At 36.8% G+C, this 19,278-nt stretch overlaps 1 protein-coding gene across 13 annotated transcripts in view; it reads right to left on the bottom strand.

The window, feature by feature from the left end:
* CLASP2 (cytoplasmic linker associated protein 2) overlaps positions 1-19,278 on the bottom strand; it is a 120,632-nt gene that overhangs the window by 42,370 nt on the left and 58,984 nt on the right. For 7 of the 13 annotated variants that reach the window (XM_042889298.1, XM_042889294.1, XM_042889300.1 and 4 more), the window contains 9 exons: positions 16,417-16,487; positions 14,438-14,497; positions 11,954-12,031; positions 11,191-11,358; positions 9,738-9,793; positions 8,470-8,640; positions 5,637-5,660; positions 2,934-2,951; positions 1,049-1,150 (listed from right to left, as the gene is read on the bottom strand). In XM_042889298.1, the coding sequence (XP_042745232.1) occupies positions 1,049-1,150; positions 2,934-2,951; positions 5,637-5,660; positions 8,470-8,640; positions 9,738-9,793; positions 11,191-11,358; positions 11,954-12,031; positions 14,438-14,497; positions 16,417-16,487 (748 nt within the window). The remainder of the gene's footprint in view (positions 1-1,048; positions 1,151-2,933; positions 2,952-5,636; positions 5,661-8,469; positions 8,641-9,737; positions 9,794-11,190; positions 11,359-11,953; positions 12,032-14,437; positions 14,498-16,416; positions 16,488-19,278) is intronic. The other 6 variants (XM_042889299.1, XM_042889302.1, XM_042889304.1 and 3 more) reach the window with 3 other exon arrangements.

The following is a 19,278-nucleotide window of genomic DNA, read 5'->3' as shown; positions in this document are numbered from 1 at the left end:
CTGTAACATGAAATCTGTCAAACTATAGCCTTGGTTAATTTATTTACATTAATTTTATCATTCATGTCTGTTCCTTTCATTAATTTAATTAAATTCAAGTTAATTAGAAGATGTTTAATGCATTTCACTAGATGAGACAAAGCTGAAAACCTGGAAACAATATAGGTATGTTTTCAGAAGAAGTTGGCTGTAGGCATCAGGTAACAAACAAACTGCCATAGGTCTGCCGGTGTCAAAGAAGGCAAGATAGAGTCAGGTCTCCAATTAATGACAGGCAGCTCAACTAGATGGGAAATTCTCCATTTGCTTCTGTTTATGAGCACACAAGAAAATTACTGGGGATCAGCTAGCGTACAGCAAATTTATTCTTTACAACTTCAGGTTTCAGCACAAGCTACAGAACAGACTATCTGCTTAGTGTGTAGCGTTTTTTGTTCCAAAGAGATAAGAAAAGGGAAGGTAATGTCTGTAACACAAAAAAGGAGTAAATATTCAAGGACCAACATAGTGGCCTAGCTTAAAATGAAATCTGCTGTTTCTGGCTGAAGATATGAGACTTTTTGAAAAATGAAAGACTAATTTTTAAGGTTAACACTGAAGACACCATTCAGCCTACACATTTTTCTGAGTTATTTCTCCATGTGTTACATATAATAGACACAGATATTTTACTGGTGTTGTGTGTTAAGGATTTGGGGAGGAGGGGGAGAGAAGAATGTTGAGGGGTTATAATTGAAGAAAGAATTTAAGGGTAGGGTTTGCTTCTTTTTACATGATCTAATTGAACTGACAAACCAAGACCTAGCCTACTATTTTGCCCAGAGAAAAACAACATGAATTAGAAAAGCATGCAAATACCACTGACCCAAAACACTGAAAAAATACCTTCATTTTTCTCTGGCGATGATGAACCTAAGGCACAGAACAACAACTCAGTATGTAGCTTGGTTTTTTTTAAATTAACTTTGACTGTAGCCATTTGTCAATGAACGTTTGCTAAAGCATTTGGCCTTTTATCAGGTTTATCTGAGAAACAGCAAATACATACGCTGAGACTGAGAGACCACTTTGGTTCTACTCCGTCCTCTGGAATCTGTTTTAGAATTTCCAATACCAACAGAAGGTGTTGAAAGCTTTGTTCGTATACGACCTATAACAGAAAAGTTGCATTAAGTTAGTTTTTCACAGCAAAGTAGAAAGTAAAGCATTAGTGGCATTTACTAATATGTTCTTAAATTTCTGTACATAAAAACAAAGCACAATGTAAAAGGTGAAAATTCACTTGGGATAATTAGTAGAAATTTGAACATATTTTAAGGACTTAATAATTGAGGGTTCAGAAGACTTCTCTGATGCTACATGCCTCAGTAAATTATTTGCATGTTACATTTAAACGCCCTGAACTAGTTAGTTCTTGCTTACTACATGAATATGTTGATCACATTACAAAAAGGGAAATTTATTCAATATATAACAGGCAATGCAGCTGCTAATATTGCAGATTTGGTCTGTTCATTAGTACCTGTGTTTATAACTCTAGTTTCACAGTCACAAAACTACAAAACTAGCCGTGTTCAACTTCTGAATAGGGTTCTGAGATTTCTTCCTAAATTCTGTGTTCTTTTAAGAAACCTGAAAACTATCTTCCCTATTACTGTACTGTTTTCCTGACTATGGCAAAATAGACTTCTATACGATTTACAGCAATTAGTATTAATAATATTAAGTAAATTTAAGTCTCAGTGTCAGCATGATATAAAAAAATACTATTCCTCTCAGCAGACAGAAGAACTGACAATTCCAAAACAACAGAAATCACTTCTTTCTAGAATGCGAGAGGTTGAAGTTTTTTGCACTATTAGCCATGTCCCTCATAAATGTTCAAAGAACAATGAAATTACCAAGGAACACAGAGGGAAAAAAAAAACAACACCCAAAACCCTCCCATAAAACTGTGCTAACCATGCTTCTCAGAAGTTTCACAAACAAAACCTAGAAGGTTTGAGCATCGTGGACCTAGCTCAACGAGTAATTCATTTTTTGAAATAGAATAAATTAAATGCTTTCTAGACATGTGCAGTCAATATTAGACCCAGAATAACTAGGCACACAGACTATTCTTTAGTTCTAGTCTCTTTAAGCTTTCCACACCAGAATTTGGAGACCAACCAAGTTAATATTATTCTTCCAAGTAGAGGGAATAGCTATAGATGAGAGTCTATAAGAAGAGAACCAGAATAAAGGAGGTTATTCACTAAACTACCAGAAGAAATATGTTAGCAAGATTGGTTAGATTAAGTACTCCAAACTCTACTAGTTATCCCCATGCAATGGCAGTATTTTCCCAATGAGTGCTGTGAGACTGCAAGGCATGTAGACTGTGTTCAGAATTTGGCCCCAAAACATAGGAATACAGAGTGCCACTATTTCACTGCTGTGTTAAATAATCAATTGGAACCTGGTTCAATTTCATCAAAGTGAAAAATAAAAACAGAACGGCAACAAGCAGTTTGTATTCGTGAGGCAAATAAACTGTTATCTGTCATTAATGACACATTTAAACAAACAGCACACTGAAAATTGATTCACAAGTCTCAAAAAGATGAACAATAGCAGCACCTGTTTCCCAGAGCATGAGCATATTTGATGAATTATCTATGACTTGCTTTAAAAATAAAATAAACACAAAACTATAAAGCTCTTATATTTTCACACTGAAAATGTTAAGCAATGATACTTGTATTGCAGATGAGTACTAGAGAATTAATTTAAAAAATACTACACGACAACCAAGTATTAGATGCATAAGCTATCTGGAGTTACGTATCTCCACAACACCCCAAGAAGACCACATTGTACTTTCAAAGCTTAATTTGTATCAATGAAAATATAAAGCTGAAAATATTAGCTTTTCTAACAAAATATTTTCTTACCATCTTCAGAAGCTGTTCCTAAACAGAAAAAATAACAAAACACATGATATTCCAAACAACAGTGTGCGTCTTTAATTCCTTTTCTGAGATAATCTTAGGAATCTTGACAAATTCTACCAGATCAGGAAGAGGTCTAAAACCTGGATTACAATTCCATTATTGAACTGAAGCGGAATTATCAAAAACCTCCCGTGCTAAACTTTCAGTGATTTACAGGAATGCAACACACAGCACTGCCTTCCAAACTTGTCACAAAAACACAAGAAAAGAAAAAATAAGTAAGGCAACTAAATGAGATCCTGACCAAAACAGACTTTATAAATATTCTAGTGCAAACGTTTCTGATGTAAAACATACTACTATACGTTATCTCAGACAAGAACACATCACAAGAAATGTGTTTCACACACTGGCCAGTTATAACTCTTCAGAAACTCCACCAAGGAGAGTTTCTTTTTGATGCATGATCACTTTCAAAATGTACATGAGATTAAGTTTTGTTCAGAGAAGTGAGCAGATAGAACAGGAGCCTGCTGAAACAAGATCACACTTGAACAATTATGTCAACTTTAACAAGGCTACACTATGACAAAACGAGTGGGACAAATGTGACGTCGGTGCATACGAATCAATGAGAAGCTATCTCTACAGTGCTCCATTTCTCCAAGCTCCTCTGAAACAGATCTGATGATAATAGAAAAATATACATACAGTAACACTGCTAAAATGTTAAATGGACTAAAAAAAATAAATACTCAAAGGGCAACTCCATTTTTCTTTTCATTCTATACTGTTCCAGCATATCTGACTGTGACTTCTTCATATTGTAATATCCTTAATATAAGTCACTACTGTTAAAACCTGCCTCTAGACTTTAACTCAGTGTACATTTCTTCACAAAAATCAGGTACAGAAATACACATGTAGGAGTGCCTCAGTTTTGCCAAATCAAATTTGCTAGTCTGTGTTAAGAAAAAACATACAAACAAAAAAAAGAACAGAAAACCCAACATTCAACCCAACAGAGCTTGATCTTGGAACATTTAAGCCAGGCTAACAGCTAGCTCTCATCCTAGGAGGAGTGGTGCTGCTTCTCTTTTATCCACCTTTGAACACCAACCAACCTGTCTGGACAGCTAAAGGTTCACTGTCAGTTTCAAGAGATTAAAAAAAAAAAGAATACTTTCATCTCTGTTCTATCTAATTACCTTTCTGGAATTTCTTCACCTACAGAAGTTCATAATGGAGTACTACAAAGCATGAGTGAAAGAAGTCATAGAAACAAGGCCATGATTAGCAGTAGGAAGAAAAAAAAACTTCTTGCAGGAAGCAGTTAGATCAGAGCAGCTGTATGATAAACTACAACTTGAGAGTTAAGATGTGTTCATTCTGTCTCACATCCATCTCTACAGATTATCCCACCAAAGAAAAAAAAATCATTGCTCTCATCAATTGTGGAGCACTTCCCCTTTCAAACAGATGTATGGGACACCTCCACAAGCTATGACACAAGTCCTTAAGAAAGCTTTTTCCTGGTGACAACGTGCAAAATGCACACAGCAAGTGCTCAGCACAGTCTAAATCCTATTATGTGCAATACAAGGAAACCCGATATGGAAATAAGTAAGATAGATACTAAAATACTGTACCAGAAAATCGTATTTTATTGACTTGCCACCTGCAACACCCCAAAATAGCTAAAATTCTTCCCAGAGGATCTCTCTTATGGCTACACGTGCAAGATACTGAGCTCTGCAGAGACCTACCTTCCCACTATTTTCTTTTCTGTGCATATTTTGAGTGTATTTCCCCCAGGAGACTCAGTATATGCTGTCTATGACAGGGAAAACATCACCTGCTCTGCTTTCAGTAAACTACTCATTCTTCTAAACGTGCTCTGTTAAAATGCATGTGACAGGACTTATGAATTAAGTAGCAAATGCAACTGACTTGTAAAGTGTTTCCCAACAAGAAATTACCATTACCAGGCATCGACACGGGAAGCATTACTTGCACACACCTGAAAAAGTCTAACAAGTACTATGAGAAACATGACTCTCAATTGCCCTTCAATTATGATAAAAACATAAGCCAACCCCGTCCATGTGTAGTGAACTAAGAAAACGTTAGTGCTAAAGCATAGCTGGACTACTTGGTAAGCTATTGGAAAAGGTAGGTCTCCTCAACAAACTATTCTTTAATAGAATTGCACAGGATTGTGCGACTTACAGGGATGTAAAGTTAAGCACTAGACCAGATTCTGATGGGAGCAATTTCTAAAGAGAAAATTCTAATTTCATTTTAGAAATTCTTAATTATCTGCTTATTCTGTTTTGCAAAGGCTATTTTGCCAAAAACTCCAAAACAACACAAACAAAAAAGCTGGCTTCAGAGATAGAACTAAGAAATACAACAAAACTAGACCTTGTCACAAAAAGAAATTTAACTACAGAATTGCTCTGTAATTTTTTTCTTATTTGGAGTAATAGCAAAATTCTGATAAAAGTTTCTGTTGCTGATGTATTCAAAACATTGACAAATACATATACACAACATATATATTAAGACTTTAAGATTACATAGGAGTTAATGAAAATAGTACATGTTAATCAATAGACAAACACAGTAAACATTAAATATTTTACATAAAAGACACTTTAACATAATTAATAGAATTAGAGGACAGACTAAACAATTTCTTACCATCCATCTTGTCAGAAGTATCCTCTTTGTTGAAAAAGCAGGCAAAGAAACATGGAAAACTTAGTGTGTTAGAATAAAGGTGTTCACAGCAGAGTCATAAAACATTAATTAAGGAAAATACATTAATATTAAATACTGCAGACACAGCTATCTAACTTGTGCACGTATAACCTAACTTAAGTAAAACTGGTTTCTGTCAGCTCAAGGAACAATATTACAGAGCAAGGCACAAGTAAGTACCCTGCATGGGGATGCTAAACCTATATTATCCAGATTTGATCAAGCCTTTGTAGTAAAATATTTATCTACTGTTTCATGCTTGGCTTTCAGCATCAATATACATATGTATCATTACTGAATTACAATATCTTATGAAATTTGCTCCTCAAGATAGGCTAAGGGACAGGAAGGGAAGAGACATCACAATAAAAACAGAGGCAAAATGGGACAAAGTTCCACTCAGGTTTAAAAGCATTAAAGATTCACAAGTTCAGCTGGAATTGCTTATTCTGACAGTAACAATCTGAATTAAAATATTTAATGTGCAACAGATATAATTACAGCTCAAGTCTCCTCAACAGGCCATTACCTATTAAGGATGCCAAAGCTAGTCAATGTTCAGAATAACTAAAGAAGGTCCTCCTGTATCTAGAAGACTCTTAAAGTAAGTAACGAATACAAATGATTTAAAACAACAAAAAGACACATAGATACACATAATAATTCTTATAGTAATTAGCTAAGAGACAGAGACAAATACTAATTACTATGCTTATGAACTTGTTCTCTTAGGTTCTACGTTTTGCAGCTATTTTATCAAAAGGTAGATGTTACTTTTTCAGTAAGGGTGAGAATGAATCAGGATCAAACTGAGAAGTATTCCTTTTGTGTGACTGTTAACAAACCTTGGCCTTCTTCACCATCACTACCTTTGTACAATCCATCTATAACAGCATTTCAGTTTTCTATCTATCACTACCTGCCACATTATCTTGCCATTTCAATTCAACACTGTACTCTTTTCCACAAGTCATCGTATCCACTAGCAAGGCAAAACTTTCCCATTACTCAGAACCCTCAAAAGAATTTGACATGGACTTACAGACCACGTATTCACCACTCCCCATCTACAAACTCCAATGAGAATATGCCATTTCTTTATCTCTGTTATTTCCCCACATAAAACCACCACTCTTTACTTCCCTAAAAACCTCTGTGCCCTTCTTAACTCCTGCTTCCAAATTCTGCACATGAATCACACGCATGGCTTAAGATGTTCTGAAAGCAAACCAGAATTCCAAACAAGAGCTAAATTTCTGTGAAATCTGTAATGAGGAAGTAAACCCCATGTTTCACAATGAATAAACACCAACAGATTTCTCTCTTTGCTTTCCACTTGACATTTTTCTCCTCCTCGTACTGCTATGTTCATTATCACTTTTATTTTCCTATGAGTCATCTCCACCTTCACCTAAGAACCACAGTTATGTCCTCTTGCCCACCAAAACAGACTAAAAAATACTCTGATCTTGAAGAATATTAACCCCGCTTATCTCAGGCTTTCAGACATTATGCAAGGAGTATCAATTCTCCAACTGAAAGTCTCCCCTCCAGCAAGCAAACTGAGCAGCCTAACCCTAGTCTACACCCAACACTTCCCTGATCCCCCGTGTGGGCAGTAGAGGGAGCCCACACCCCATGCTAAAGTCCTGCTCCAAGCAGTGTTCTTTCTCAGCACCACTGCAAACACACTGGGTCCACATCCAGTAGTGGTTCAAAACCACTTCAAGTAGGCACTGATGACAAAAGAAGCAGCTCACTTAAACCTAACTAAAAACACAATCAAAGCCTTGGATAACATAGCTTACATCCTTATATCCTAACATCTCCCAAGGCACAACACAAACTGAAAAGGTAAAGAAAAGGTTTTTTGGTTTTTGTTTTTTTAAATGCTTAAAAAGGCTAAATAAAAGGTACTTTTTTTTTTTTTTTTCTTTTTTTTTTTTTTAAATATGATTTCTCTGCCTCCCTTGTGACCATGACTGGCAATATCACTACTAGAATTTGCCTCCTTGGTAGTCTAGCAGGAACATAGGCTGAGAAGAAAAAACTAGCAGTGAACACTGAATCTCACCCCTACGTTAAGGATACATGCCTAGTCTTCCTTTATTCTCCTTATGTGATGGTGAAATTTAAACTTGGAAGTTCTACCATCACTATCAGTTTTTCTGTAAACTAATTTGCAGAGCTTTCTATGTCTAACAGCAAGCATTCCTGACAAGCAGGATTATCACTCAGGCGGAAAAAAACTACTTTCACAGAGTTTTATGAATGGACTTCGGAAGCTCTCTCCAAAATCGGCTGTATACATTTGTGCAACAGTTTGTATTATGTGAAGAAGCCACTACTTAATACAAAGATGTCTCATTAACTGATTATTTTACAGCAGTGCTAAAGAGCTGAGAAAAAAAACATGGAAATCAAGAGTCCTGGTACTGATTTCCTTTTTACTTTTGGATGCAAAAAAACCACGATCACCATCTGCTGTTCAGTGAAGGTATCGTGCCTTCCAATACACAGTGTAATACCAGATTAAGATGTTTAAAGAGCATAGTATGAATATATTCTTTACATCAGTATTCTTCTAGCAGAAGGAAAATAAAACACCTAGCAAAGTTGGTAACTTACGTGAGAAAATGTGCTCTTTTACAACACTCCAGCAAAAATGACAATGAGAGTTTTCCAAAAGTAGGCTCGTCTTCCCGTAACTCCTTGAAGAAAAGCCTCAGAAATAATTCCCCAGTAAGGATAAAGATAAAGATGTTTCCCTCACCTAGTGAAGCGTAAGATCCTGGAGGCAGACCAGCTGCTGACAAGCGCCCAGCTCCAGCTGTCTGTCCAGAAGCATGGCGAGCCTTTGCCCCTGCAGCAGCATTAACATCAATGTCACTGCGAGACCTTTGCAGAGTTCCTGGGCTTGGAACACTCTTGCTGCTGCCCGAAACTAGTAACAACAACAACAAATTGTTAGTAATGAATACAATTAATTGTATTTGCAAGGTTAATGTTTTCTACTGCTGCAGCAAACCTGCAAAAAACATGTATGTCACACAAATAAAGTTAATATAAATGCAATATTGTAAGGACATTAAATAACGTTGGACACGTTGGCATGAAACTCAGATAAAGAACAGTTCATGTTACAGTATAATTTATTGCCATTCAATATGAAATGTTACCATTTAATGCTATGTGCTCCCATTCTTCTACAATCTGCATAATTAGGAATGTTTACGGGGTTTATTACCCCACTGAATGCTTCAAAACATAATGAAATTCACAGCACCCTTTGTGATATGGAGAGAAGACAGCATTTCCATGATTCAGCTGAGGTGAAGCTTTGGGCAAGCTGACTGAGTACCTTCATTGGTTTTGGCCTCATCTTCTATAAAATATTTTTTAAATCCATTTCCTCTTACATGCTGAATGTTAACTACTAACTGAAGTTAATTTTCATTGACTCTTCCTTCACAGTTTCAATAGCAACCAAACAAGCACCCTTCATTAATCACAAGAGGCTTGTAAAAGGGAGTTCAGTGATTTCTTTGGAAAGACTTACAGAGGCATTACATGGAAGGAGAAAGAAGAGATTCAACTTTGAAAACTGGTGACAATATCAAACTGCTTGACTTCTGCTTTATTTGATTTCTCTCACATACACAGCAGCAGCTACTTTGGAACAGATGAAAGGTACAAGGCATCTTTCACTTGCAAACACCACAAGCCCAATTGTCAGACAGAGACAACAGAACAATGCACTGCTTCTTTGAGAATGACTGTCCCATGACAAAACTCCAAGATAAACAACCAAAGAACAATTCCAATACGTAACAAATCATCTTGCCTTTTGCTCACAACTGAAAATACGTAAAATCCAAGCTGAGTAAGTGGAAAACATAGCAGTAGCTGCAGTTTGCAGACATAACATTATTCAATTCCGAAATAGGCTAAATACTTAACAAAATTTTAAGTTCCATTTAAATCTTGTAATTCAAAGAACTTTAAAGAATAAATACTGTGCACAAGATAGCACTAGCTTACCTCTGCCTGCAAAGCTGGCTGGGCTGGCTGCAGACCATTTAGAAGATAGAGGACGGCTGAAAGACAAAATCCAATGAACCCATGAAGTAAGGGCTTCTATAAATAAAACATCCCATGTCTCAGATCCAAAAGGCAATTAATACACGGTGAAATGAGAGAACAAAAGGGTTATTTATATATTTTTTTTCCTCACCCCTTCAACTTTCTCTGAATATTTTTGGAGAAAAACATTTAATACAGACTGAAAACACAATCGTTCTTATTGGAGCATCTTTTATATTTTATGAAATTACATCTTCATCACAGAGCATTTCTCCTTTGACAATATAAACTTCAGGTCACAGAAATATTTAAGGCTGCCACTGCAAGGTCTTATTTAACCACAGAGCTGATCTTCAAAATCAGCTGTCATGCAAGAAGAGTGGGAGATAAAAATGACTGATATATAACAAATTATGGGTTGCCTGCAGTAACAAGGAAAAATGGATGAAAGGGGGGAAGCCTTTGTATTTTTAATACAAAAAAGGCAAGGCTGAGAGAAGGTGCATAATGCTGTGTATTTACCTGAGTTACTTGCTCAGGTGCTCAAGGATAATGCAGGTGTAAGAATTATTAGGTAATTTCTCACAGAGAATTATGTATCTGCAGCTAACTAACAACCACATACAGCGATTTCCTAATATTAATACCTGGCATTTTGGAAGCATTTTGTTGCAAGCCCGGGGTTAAATTCACCTTAAATTGAGCTCCAAAAAGTCCTAGACAACTGTTATAATTTCATCACTTACACAATCTACTGCAAATGCCATTTCATTTAAGCAGTTTCAAATAGAGCTTGTTTCTTGTTTTGTAGGGACAAGTCATCATATTTTTTTCATCCCATAATCTCCTTTCTCTTTTTTTTTTAATCAATGATCTAGGAGATCTGTAAGTACAGCGAGGTCAAAAATCATGGAGAATTAGACAAAGTAAAACCATGTCCCTATTTCCTAGGGTAGTAAACACAGGGAGAACTTATTATCTAGTTATCAATATTAGAAGCTAAAAACTCAGTTTTGTGTAACACAGGGAAAATAACATCTATCCAATAAAAAATTACTCAAGACTCAATTAAAAATACATTTCCTGCATAGTAACTACTTCTATTTATTGTTCTACCCCTTCCTTTCTGTGATACTTAAGTTCAAATATCTGCAAAATTACATGCAGTACAAACTTCCTGCAGTACAGGAAATAACAGTTGGTAGTTTAAGAGTACTTTAAAATTTTAATTTCTGTATAACTTAGTTTTTAACATTACTGGCAGGTCATTAACAACATGTTTTAACACTTTTAATTTTCAGGTAAGCAATACAGACTAATTTGAAGAAGAGTAATTAATCGTATCTGAATAACATTTTTGTAAAAAAATACAATAATTTTTTAGACTGAGAAGTAGGTAAGTGACCCTTACTTGAGGCTCTCCTGTGAGCTAGAAGATGACCTGTCTGACTGAGGGAGAGATGCTATACTGCCAGAATTCTTCAAGTACGTCTGGAGGCTTCTTTGATAAGGCGGCTCAAGGGAATTGTACAGAGTCTCTGCTTCACTAGGAAAGTGATTTCTAAGACCCAAATAAGCCCTGTAAAAAAAGAGAACAACCAACTGTAACTGTTCTTTATTTTCTTCAAAATATAGTCAGGATGTTAAAGATTACAAGGGATGAGAGCAAAAGGAACTTGAATTGGAAAGACAATGTATAAGAGAAACTCACCAACTCAGTAAGAAACCAATTAAATTGACCTGAGACATCTTCTTGAAAACAATTGAGTCTCTCTGTCCTCTGAAATTCTCCACTCACTTATTGATTCTAAGGGTAAGGAACAGTAATTCTACTAATTCTACTCTGGCCTAAACTAATGAAAATGCTGAAAAAAATTTGATAACTTCATTCATGAAGAAAAAAAAAAAAGAATGATTATACAGCAATATCAAACATTCTTTTTCCTATTTCACAAGAATCTGCAAATACTTTAAGAAGGTAGCAATTGCCTCTATCTTTAGAGTATTTTTCTTACAATAGAAATCAGATGTTAGTTGAAGACTCTGAGAACAGACACGTAACTTTTCAATCTAACTTCTGCCCTTTTCTGTAGCTAACACATTATGTATTGTCACCCTTCAACCCCTCATGTAAAATCTACAAATTTTCAGAGCAAAAAGTAGTACAGACTTACTTCCTTGCCTCCACTCTTGCTTCTGCATCAGCATCATGAATGCCTTTCTTGATTGTTTCAACTAAGACAGCTGCATGCCTAGAAGACAAACATTCCTCAGATTATTTTGCTTCTCCAAATTCAATTCTAAAGTAAGTAGTAAAGTTTAAATAGTTAAAATATAATAAAGTAAAAAAAAAAAAAAAAAAAAAAGAAAGCAAAGGGAGAAGTTCTAAAGTATGAAGCAAACAAATGCTTAAGCGTAGTGATGATATAACTGCACTGCTGTAGAGACTTAAGTAGGCTTCCCAGCTATTTCCTATTCTGAAGGTAGAAACTATGTTTTCTAAAAAAGTAAAGGCTACAGCAAAGGCAGACAAATGCAGGTTTGTTTTTTTTAAACAAAACAAACACATGAAAACACACTCCTTGTTTTCTTTAAGCCTTTGAAATGCTGACTATGTGTAAATACAGAGATATTTCAACAGTTCACTTCCTGGAATCAAAAAGTCTCTGGAAGAACCAACGAATATACCATGTGGGAAGGCACCCACAAGAATCACCAAGTCCAACTCCTGGCTCCACACAGAACAACCCAAAACTCCAACCCTATGTCTGAGAGCATTATTCACATGCTTCCTGAACTCTGGCAAGTTCAGTGTCACTGACACTGCCCTGGGCAGCCTGTTCCATGCTCACCGCCTTCTGCTGCAGACCCTGTCCCTAACCCCCAACCCGGCCCTCCCCTGGCACAGCTCCATGCCGTTCCCTCAGCCTGTCGCTGTCACACAGAGCAGAGCTCAGCACTGCCCTCCGCTCCCTGTGAGGAGCTGCAGCCGCCACCGGGCCTCTCCTCAGCTCCTCTGCTCTGGGCTGAGCAAACCAAGGGACCACACAACTGTTCCTCATACAACTTCCCCTCCAGACCCATGCCCATCTTCACAGCCATCCTTTGGAAGCTCTCGAACGTTTTTATGTCCTTCTTTATGTGCAGCGCTGGAGGTGAGGCCGCACAGCACAGAGCACAGCAGGACAGCCCCTTCCCTCTCCCAGCTGGCAGTGTGACCACCTCTGATGCACCACCTCTGGGTACTGCTGGCCCCTGGGGCTGTCGTGGCAGAATGCTGTCTCATATTCTTGCCATCAGCCAGAACCCCCAGATCCCTTTCTTTCTGTGGGGCAGCTCTTCCGCTTCTTGTCCTCAAGTTTGTACCCATGTCCTGGGCTGCCCAACCCCAGGTGCAGAACTTAGCACTTGCTTTTGTTCAACTTCACACCTTTGGTGATTGCTCAGCCATCACATGTGACAAGATGTTCAAGATGTTTAGATGTGGTACTAAGGGACACAGTTTAGTGGGAAAATACTGGAGATAGTTGGACTGTTGGACTAGATGATCCTGGAGGTCTTTTCCAACTTTTGTGATTCTATGATTCTAAGCTCTGTCTGCCTTTAAGGGAGTCAGCAACTCCTCCAATTTAGTGGCACCCTCAAACTCAGCATACACTTGAGTCCTGCTTCCAGACACCATCTCCAGACCAAGCCTTTATTTGACAGAAAAAGCACCTGATCCTGTAGAGAGGGGTGTGATTTAAAAGGCCTAAATTACATTACTGATTTTGTTAGCTTGCTCTCTACATTTCTAGAATAACCACTAAAAGCAAAAGAACCAAACAGGGGTTGCATATCTCCTGTTTATGTCATCAGCAAAATGCACTTAATGTCATTTAGGGCAGCCTCTGGGAGATTACTGATATTGAAGAGCATCACCAGACACATAGCTAATGCCTTGTGGAAGCTGTGCTACTAAAATCATAAAGTATTTGCAACATATGGTGACCAACTAGGCAGAGATTGCTACTTTCTTTGCTACTTGACTCCAGTTCAAACATCTCTTGCTGTGTGCAGGACCATCAATAAGTTCTGGTCAGTGACATCTGCTCTGCTGCTCGAGCCAACCAGGCCTTGGACACGACACAGCAGTATCCCAGTGGTAACATGGGCATCACAGTGAAGTTTGAGCACCTCCCAGCAGAATTGGCAGGACAAAACTGTCTCACTGCAAAAATGCCTCTACATGAGAGCTCTGGTAAAATTGAGACAAGAAAAATTAAAATTGAGATGCCCGAATCAGAACTGTCTTCTGTTTCTGAGCCAGAGAAGCTGGTTGAGGCCTCAGGCTCCCCTCCTCATTCTCCAGGACAGGATGAGAAAGAAAAATTTGGGATGCTGTCGATAGGAAGAAAAGGATTCACTAACTTTTTCAGATGAAGAGCAATTTCTCATATGCAATATAGGAAGAGAAGGAGAAGATAAGGAGAAGAGGCAGCAGGTGGGAGCGTACAGATTTCCTACCCCTTGGTACCTAAAAGAGCCACATGACCTGCTGTACTAGAAAGGCTGGCAAACATTCAATAACGTAATCAATTCAAGGATTCAATTAAAAAACTTCTGTATTAATATTCATTAGTAGTTTATTATTGGGGTAAAAATGTACAGGCCCATACCTTTCCAAAGAATGTGTTTGCCACTCTTGTAATAACAGGTCTAAAAATTCAAAGGAGCGCCTAAGAAGACAGAATAAAACAATTTAATTAATACTCATTTCTCCAGTGTGCTTGTAGAAAAAACAGAAACTTCAGTATTTTCATTCTGAGGGAAGAAATACTTAACATAAAAGCATGTTTAACTGTCAACACAACTTCAAACTTCAGAAATTTAAACATCTTTAGTTCAAATCATGTTATTACACAATTGGGAGATCGTAAGTTAGGTATGCATGTCTTTTATTTGCCCCTAAGTACAAGACACATCAGTAATTCAAAATTTGCACAAACTGTAATATCTTAATATTCAAAAATAATACATCAATACTTTAATAAGTCAGCTATTAAGTTACACCACAATGTTTTTCTACATTGTTACACCAGCATTGTTTTTGTGTCCCAAACACTATTCCCATCCTTCCACAAGTCTTTACAAAGTACGTCCCATGAAGGAAAACATGACACCATGACACCATTAATATGGGGACATACACACAGAAAGTACTCCTCAGTCTTTCCTGGCACTGAATATAACAAGTTATTTAACTGTATTTATTATAATTCAGAATACCTGACAACACAGCAGACACATGTTAGCAAATGCATATTCTGAAGCATGTCTGAAACTAGATCCTGGTGAACAAATCAAACTGGCACAGATTAGGAAGGTGTTTAGACAACTGAGACTTTGAAAAGGTAGTAGACTCTATGGTATAGAACTCTTATATTTTCTGGATATTTTTCACTTTAGACCTGTTATACATCATTTTTCTTCTGGCCAAATTATTTGGGCACGTATAAAACGTGGCAAAAAAAAGCCCTGAAAGGATTAGAAGTTCTTCTCATTACTGTAACTAATTTAGTTGGTTTTTTTTTTTGTTTTCTTTTTTTTTACAAAGGCAGTAAGTCAGTATGAAATACAATTTTGGCTGCCTTCACTGATGTGAAGATCGTGAACTGAAACCATTTTCCTTGACAAAGCTGACGTAAATGGAAATGCTGAAGCCTGCCCAGTGTTTTAAAGTAAAACAACAAGTTTTAACATGTTACTACAGTTTGGGTTGAGATAGTAGTTGCTTCGGATGAAAATGCAGCTTAAAAAGAGTAAACAGTGTAGGTGCTCAGTTATTTCTGGTAAATACATAGCTATATTGCACTCATGGTTACTGTGGATCCAGAAACAGCGTAAACTGCTTTTGAGAGATTTTGTGCAAAAAACGACAGACTATCAGAAGCAACAGGAGTCATTAAAAGCCCCATCAAGTACTGAAGTATCATTTTTTGGAAAAAACATGCTAAAGACGCACAGCAGCACTTAAAAATGGCAACAGATCGATCCACCATGTCATACCTCTACCTCAACCCAAAGCCCAGTGCTGTGGTATGCTTATTAATCTGGCACACACAGCCTAGTTCCACTTACAAAGTCCTCCACGTGCAGTAGGCAGCAGTAATGCAGTGTTCCTGCAAGAGCTAACCTCCCTAGGTCTGTCAGGACTAGCCCTAACTGCAGTTAATAATTCAGGCTGGCTCTTAGCAAAGACATGCATACCTAACTTACAATCTCCCAATGCCTCCCAGTACCTGGTCTGTTAGTTCTTGTTAGCCTTAGCACCAGAGATTCAACTCAGAACTTTTTTCCCCCTCTTCGATTTTAAAATAAAAGTTGCTTTTTCCTACAAGCGTTAAGAATACTTTAAATTAAATTCTGCAGAAGGACACAGTTCACATCCCTGATTATGTTAGAGAACACTATTCCTTACCGATGTCCAAGTAACTTTGCTTAAATTCATTACTGTTGCTCACTGGAACACACAGTTCCTTGTTCCTTGAGAGCTGACAGCTAAACTTTTTTAAAGCTTTTTACTTTCAACAAACAGTTATCATATTTAGACAGCAACAACCTCAATAATTTGCTATTTGAGTATATTGTAACATACCTTCTAACGGCAACCGATTTTGAGGTACAGTTGCTTGTTATTAAAGGTATGAGTCGGGGCACATGGGTATGCTGAAAAAAGTCAACAAAGTAGTTAATGACAAAAGTATTCCTGAATCTGCACAGTAACAATTAACTCAAACAGAATCAGCAACAATGCAAATCACAATTGGTCTCTTATTAGTAAGCTACATACAGGAGACTACTGCTAGCACATGCATTTATAAAGCTTCTGTTCATTTTCACAAGATCAAGCAAAATGTGCTTCCAACAAGAGTCAACAACCACACCACGATGTGCAGTGTTTAGCTGTGCAAAGTCATGACTGAAGGCTCAAATGCAATTTTCTCCTCAGAAGAGTTCTAAACAGATTTTTTTGTTCATTTGTTTTTCCTGAAGGAAAACTAAAGGCACAGCAGTCTTATAATCAGAGTTACGTAGCAAAAAGAAACCTGAATCTATGTGCTCTCTTTTAAGGTTCCATCAATATGGTTAACATTAAAAACATGAAATTATTTTTAATGCAAAATATGTCCATAGAACAATAAAGGTATGACATACAATATAAACAAACTTATGTATGAAATCTAAATGTAAACACCTAACGTTCTCATGGAAAAAGGAAATCCCTGAACTACCACTTGAAGCGTTTAAGATAAGCTACATTAAATCCAGATGCAATAATTTAATCCAGAATTAAAAGAGCCTTACTTCAGCTCATTTTATTTTAGACATAAAGCAGTACCATTTTAATTCCAAGTAATATGATTAAACAAATGCACTTTCTGTGAATTTCTTTATTCCTTTCTTGAATAAATACATCAAATGATTTGCAAAACAGCTCTGCTTACATTGCCAGAGTTTAAGTCTATAGAACCTGCTTCAAAGCTACAGTTCTGCAAAACTGTACTCTCATGTATCACTCTTTTCTCCTCAGTTTAATGTTACAGGATATAAACACAGAAATCAAAAGAGCCGACAAAGAATTATCAGCTCTCACAGTGCTGCCAGCTTCAGAATTAGCAGGGAATGAGTCCAAAAACCCACGAAAGCCTAGCAGCTGCAATTGTTCCTACTGTTTTTTGGTGTTTTGTTTATGTTTCCATAGTTTTAAATGGCCTGTAACTGCTACAAGAGAATAACAAGCAATACTGGGGACAAAAAAAATAAAATGGTTTCATGTACGAAACTTCCATGTTCCAAATCTGTGGAGATATCAACTCTGTACTTTCTGGAGTATGTTCGACAAAGGACTCAAAGGCTCAGGCTTGCTTTTATTCAGCTAAAAAGCACAAAGATGTGAACCAGCAGTCAGTGATTTCTGCTATGAGTTTTTCAGCACACATCAGTCATAACGGCTTAGGATTTAATACTGATCACAAGGTTTTCTTCACCTCACATAATTCAAGGGGGAGAGGTCTGCAGACAGGAGGACTGCATTTCGCTCAACTCTGATATTTATTTCTTCCATTTTAACACTGAGATCTGAATTTTCTGACTGTCAACGCACCCTGCAAATGCAATCTATTTATTGAGGATTTCAACAGAATGGGTAGGATGTTCCTGCATCCGTGTTTCTAACCCTGTATGTTAAAGGATAGCTAAAGATAATAGAAGCTTTACAAAATCAGCTGTAGCTGATGCACAGATTCATCTTCAACTGAACCAACAAAACCAATTTAACATAATTTAGTGATTTTTTTAATTTCATATTGCTTTCCTAGTGACTGATTTGCCACCGTAAGACAGTTATTTTCCTACATATCTGAACTCATCTAATTTGACTGTGAACAATATTCTTCTCTCAGAGAGAACTGTAATCATACTATGTAAGGATGTATTCCTTCCTCAACTCCATGCCATCAGTCATCTCAGAATGTACTGTAAAACTCTGGGAGGGAAATACTGATACATTTTAGCCCAAGTGCTGATGCAAAGGTGATGCAGAAACTCTCAAGAATACCTTCTTTGAAGCATGGTCAGACAATGATAACTTCAGATTCCAAAACATAATGAGCACAGCAACAGAATGTGTGAGTGGTCAAAAAACTTAAGTTCCTAAAACTTCAGAAAACTACAGCTGTGACACTGTTACACCGATGACATCAAACAGAACTAAGCGACTTGCATAAATAACTAAAGAATAACACAGCATTTAACTGGAAATTAGAAACTACAGGCAACCTCCCACTCCTATACAAAACATAAATACGGCAGTACAAGTTCCAGAAGTCCAGTTAAGTATGTTGGCTCAGACACAGGTTGTTAGTAGATGCTTAAGGAACAGACAATAAAAAAAAACAAAGCTAGCCTACAATATTCTCCTCTATGTATTATAGCTTTAAGGAATCAAAAGCTTAGAAAGTCCTCAAACTCAAGGATTACAAATCTCTGTGGCACTCTTCTCCAATAAACTTGTGCCTTCTGAACTTATCTATACTTGTCTGAGCTCTTCAACGTTCTGTTATGAACTCCATGGAATAAGTAAGTAAATATTTATTTTGTATTCATATATGTAATACACACATGTAAAGAGATATTTTATATATTGATGTACATTAATGCTACATATCAATATATGCATGTGTTGATACTAAATGTGTTATAAATGATAATTCTCTTGCAGAAAGGATTTTATCCAGTAATCTATTATAAGCTTGCTGACTGGTAGCTTACTCTGTCTTTTGCAAAAGGTCAGATAAGTTCTGCAACTGCCTTTTTTTTTTTTATTATTATTATGATTAACACTGTAAAAATCATGAAAACAGACTTGCTTTTTATACTGATAATATCATTACCGTGATAATGTTGTCTTACACAAACAATAAATAATACTTGTCTTCTCAGAAGAAAAATTATTTAT

The sequence above is a fragment of the Lagopus leucura genome, unplaced genomic scaffold, assembly GCF_019238085.1.
Source record: "Lagopus leucura isolate 7727_CA_CO unplaced genomic scaffold, USGS_WTPT01 Super-Scaffold_100157, whole genome shotgun sequence".
Taxonomy (NCBI): domain Eukaryota; kingdom Metazoa; phylum Chordata; class Aves; order Galliformes; family Phasianidae; genus Lagopus; species Lagopus leucura.
Note: the sequence above shows the minus strand (reverse complement) of the source record. Positions and strands in the feature narration are given on the sequence as shown.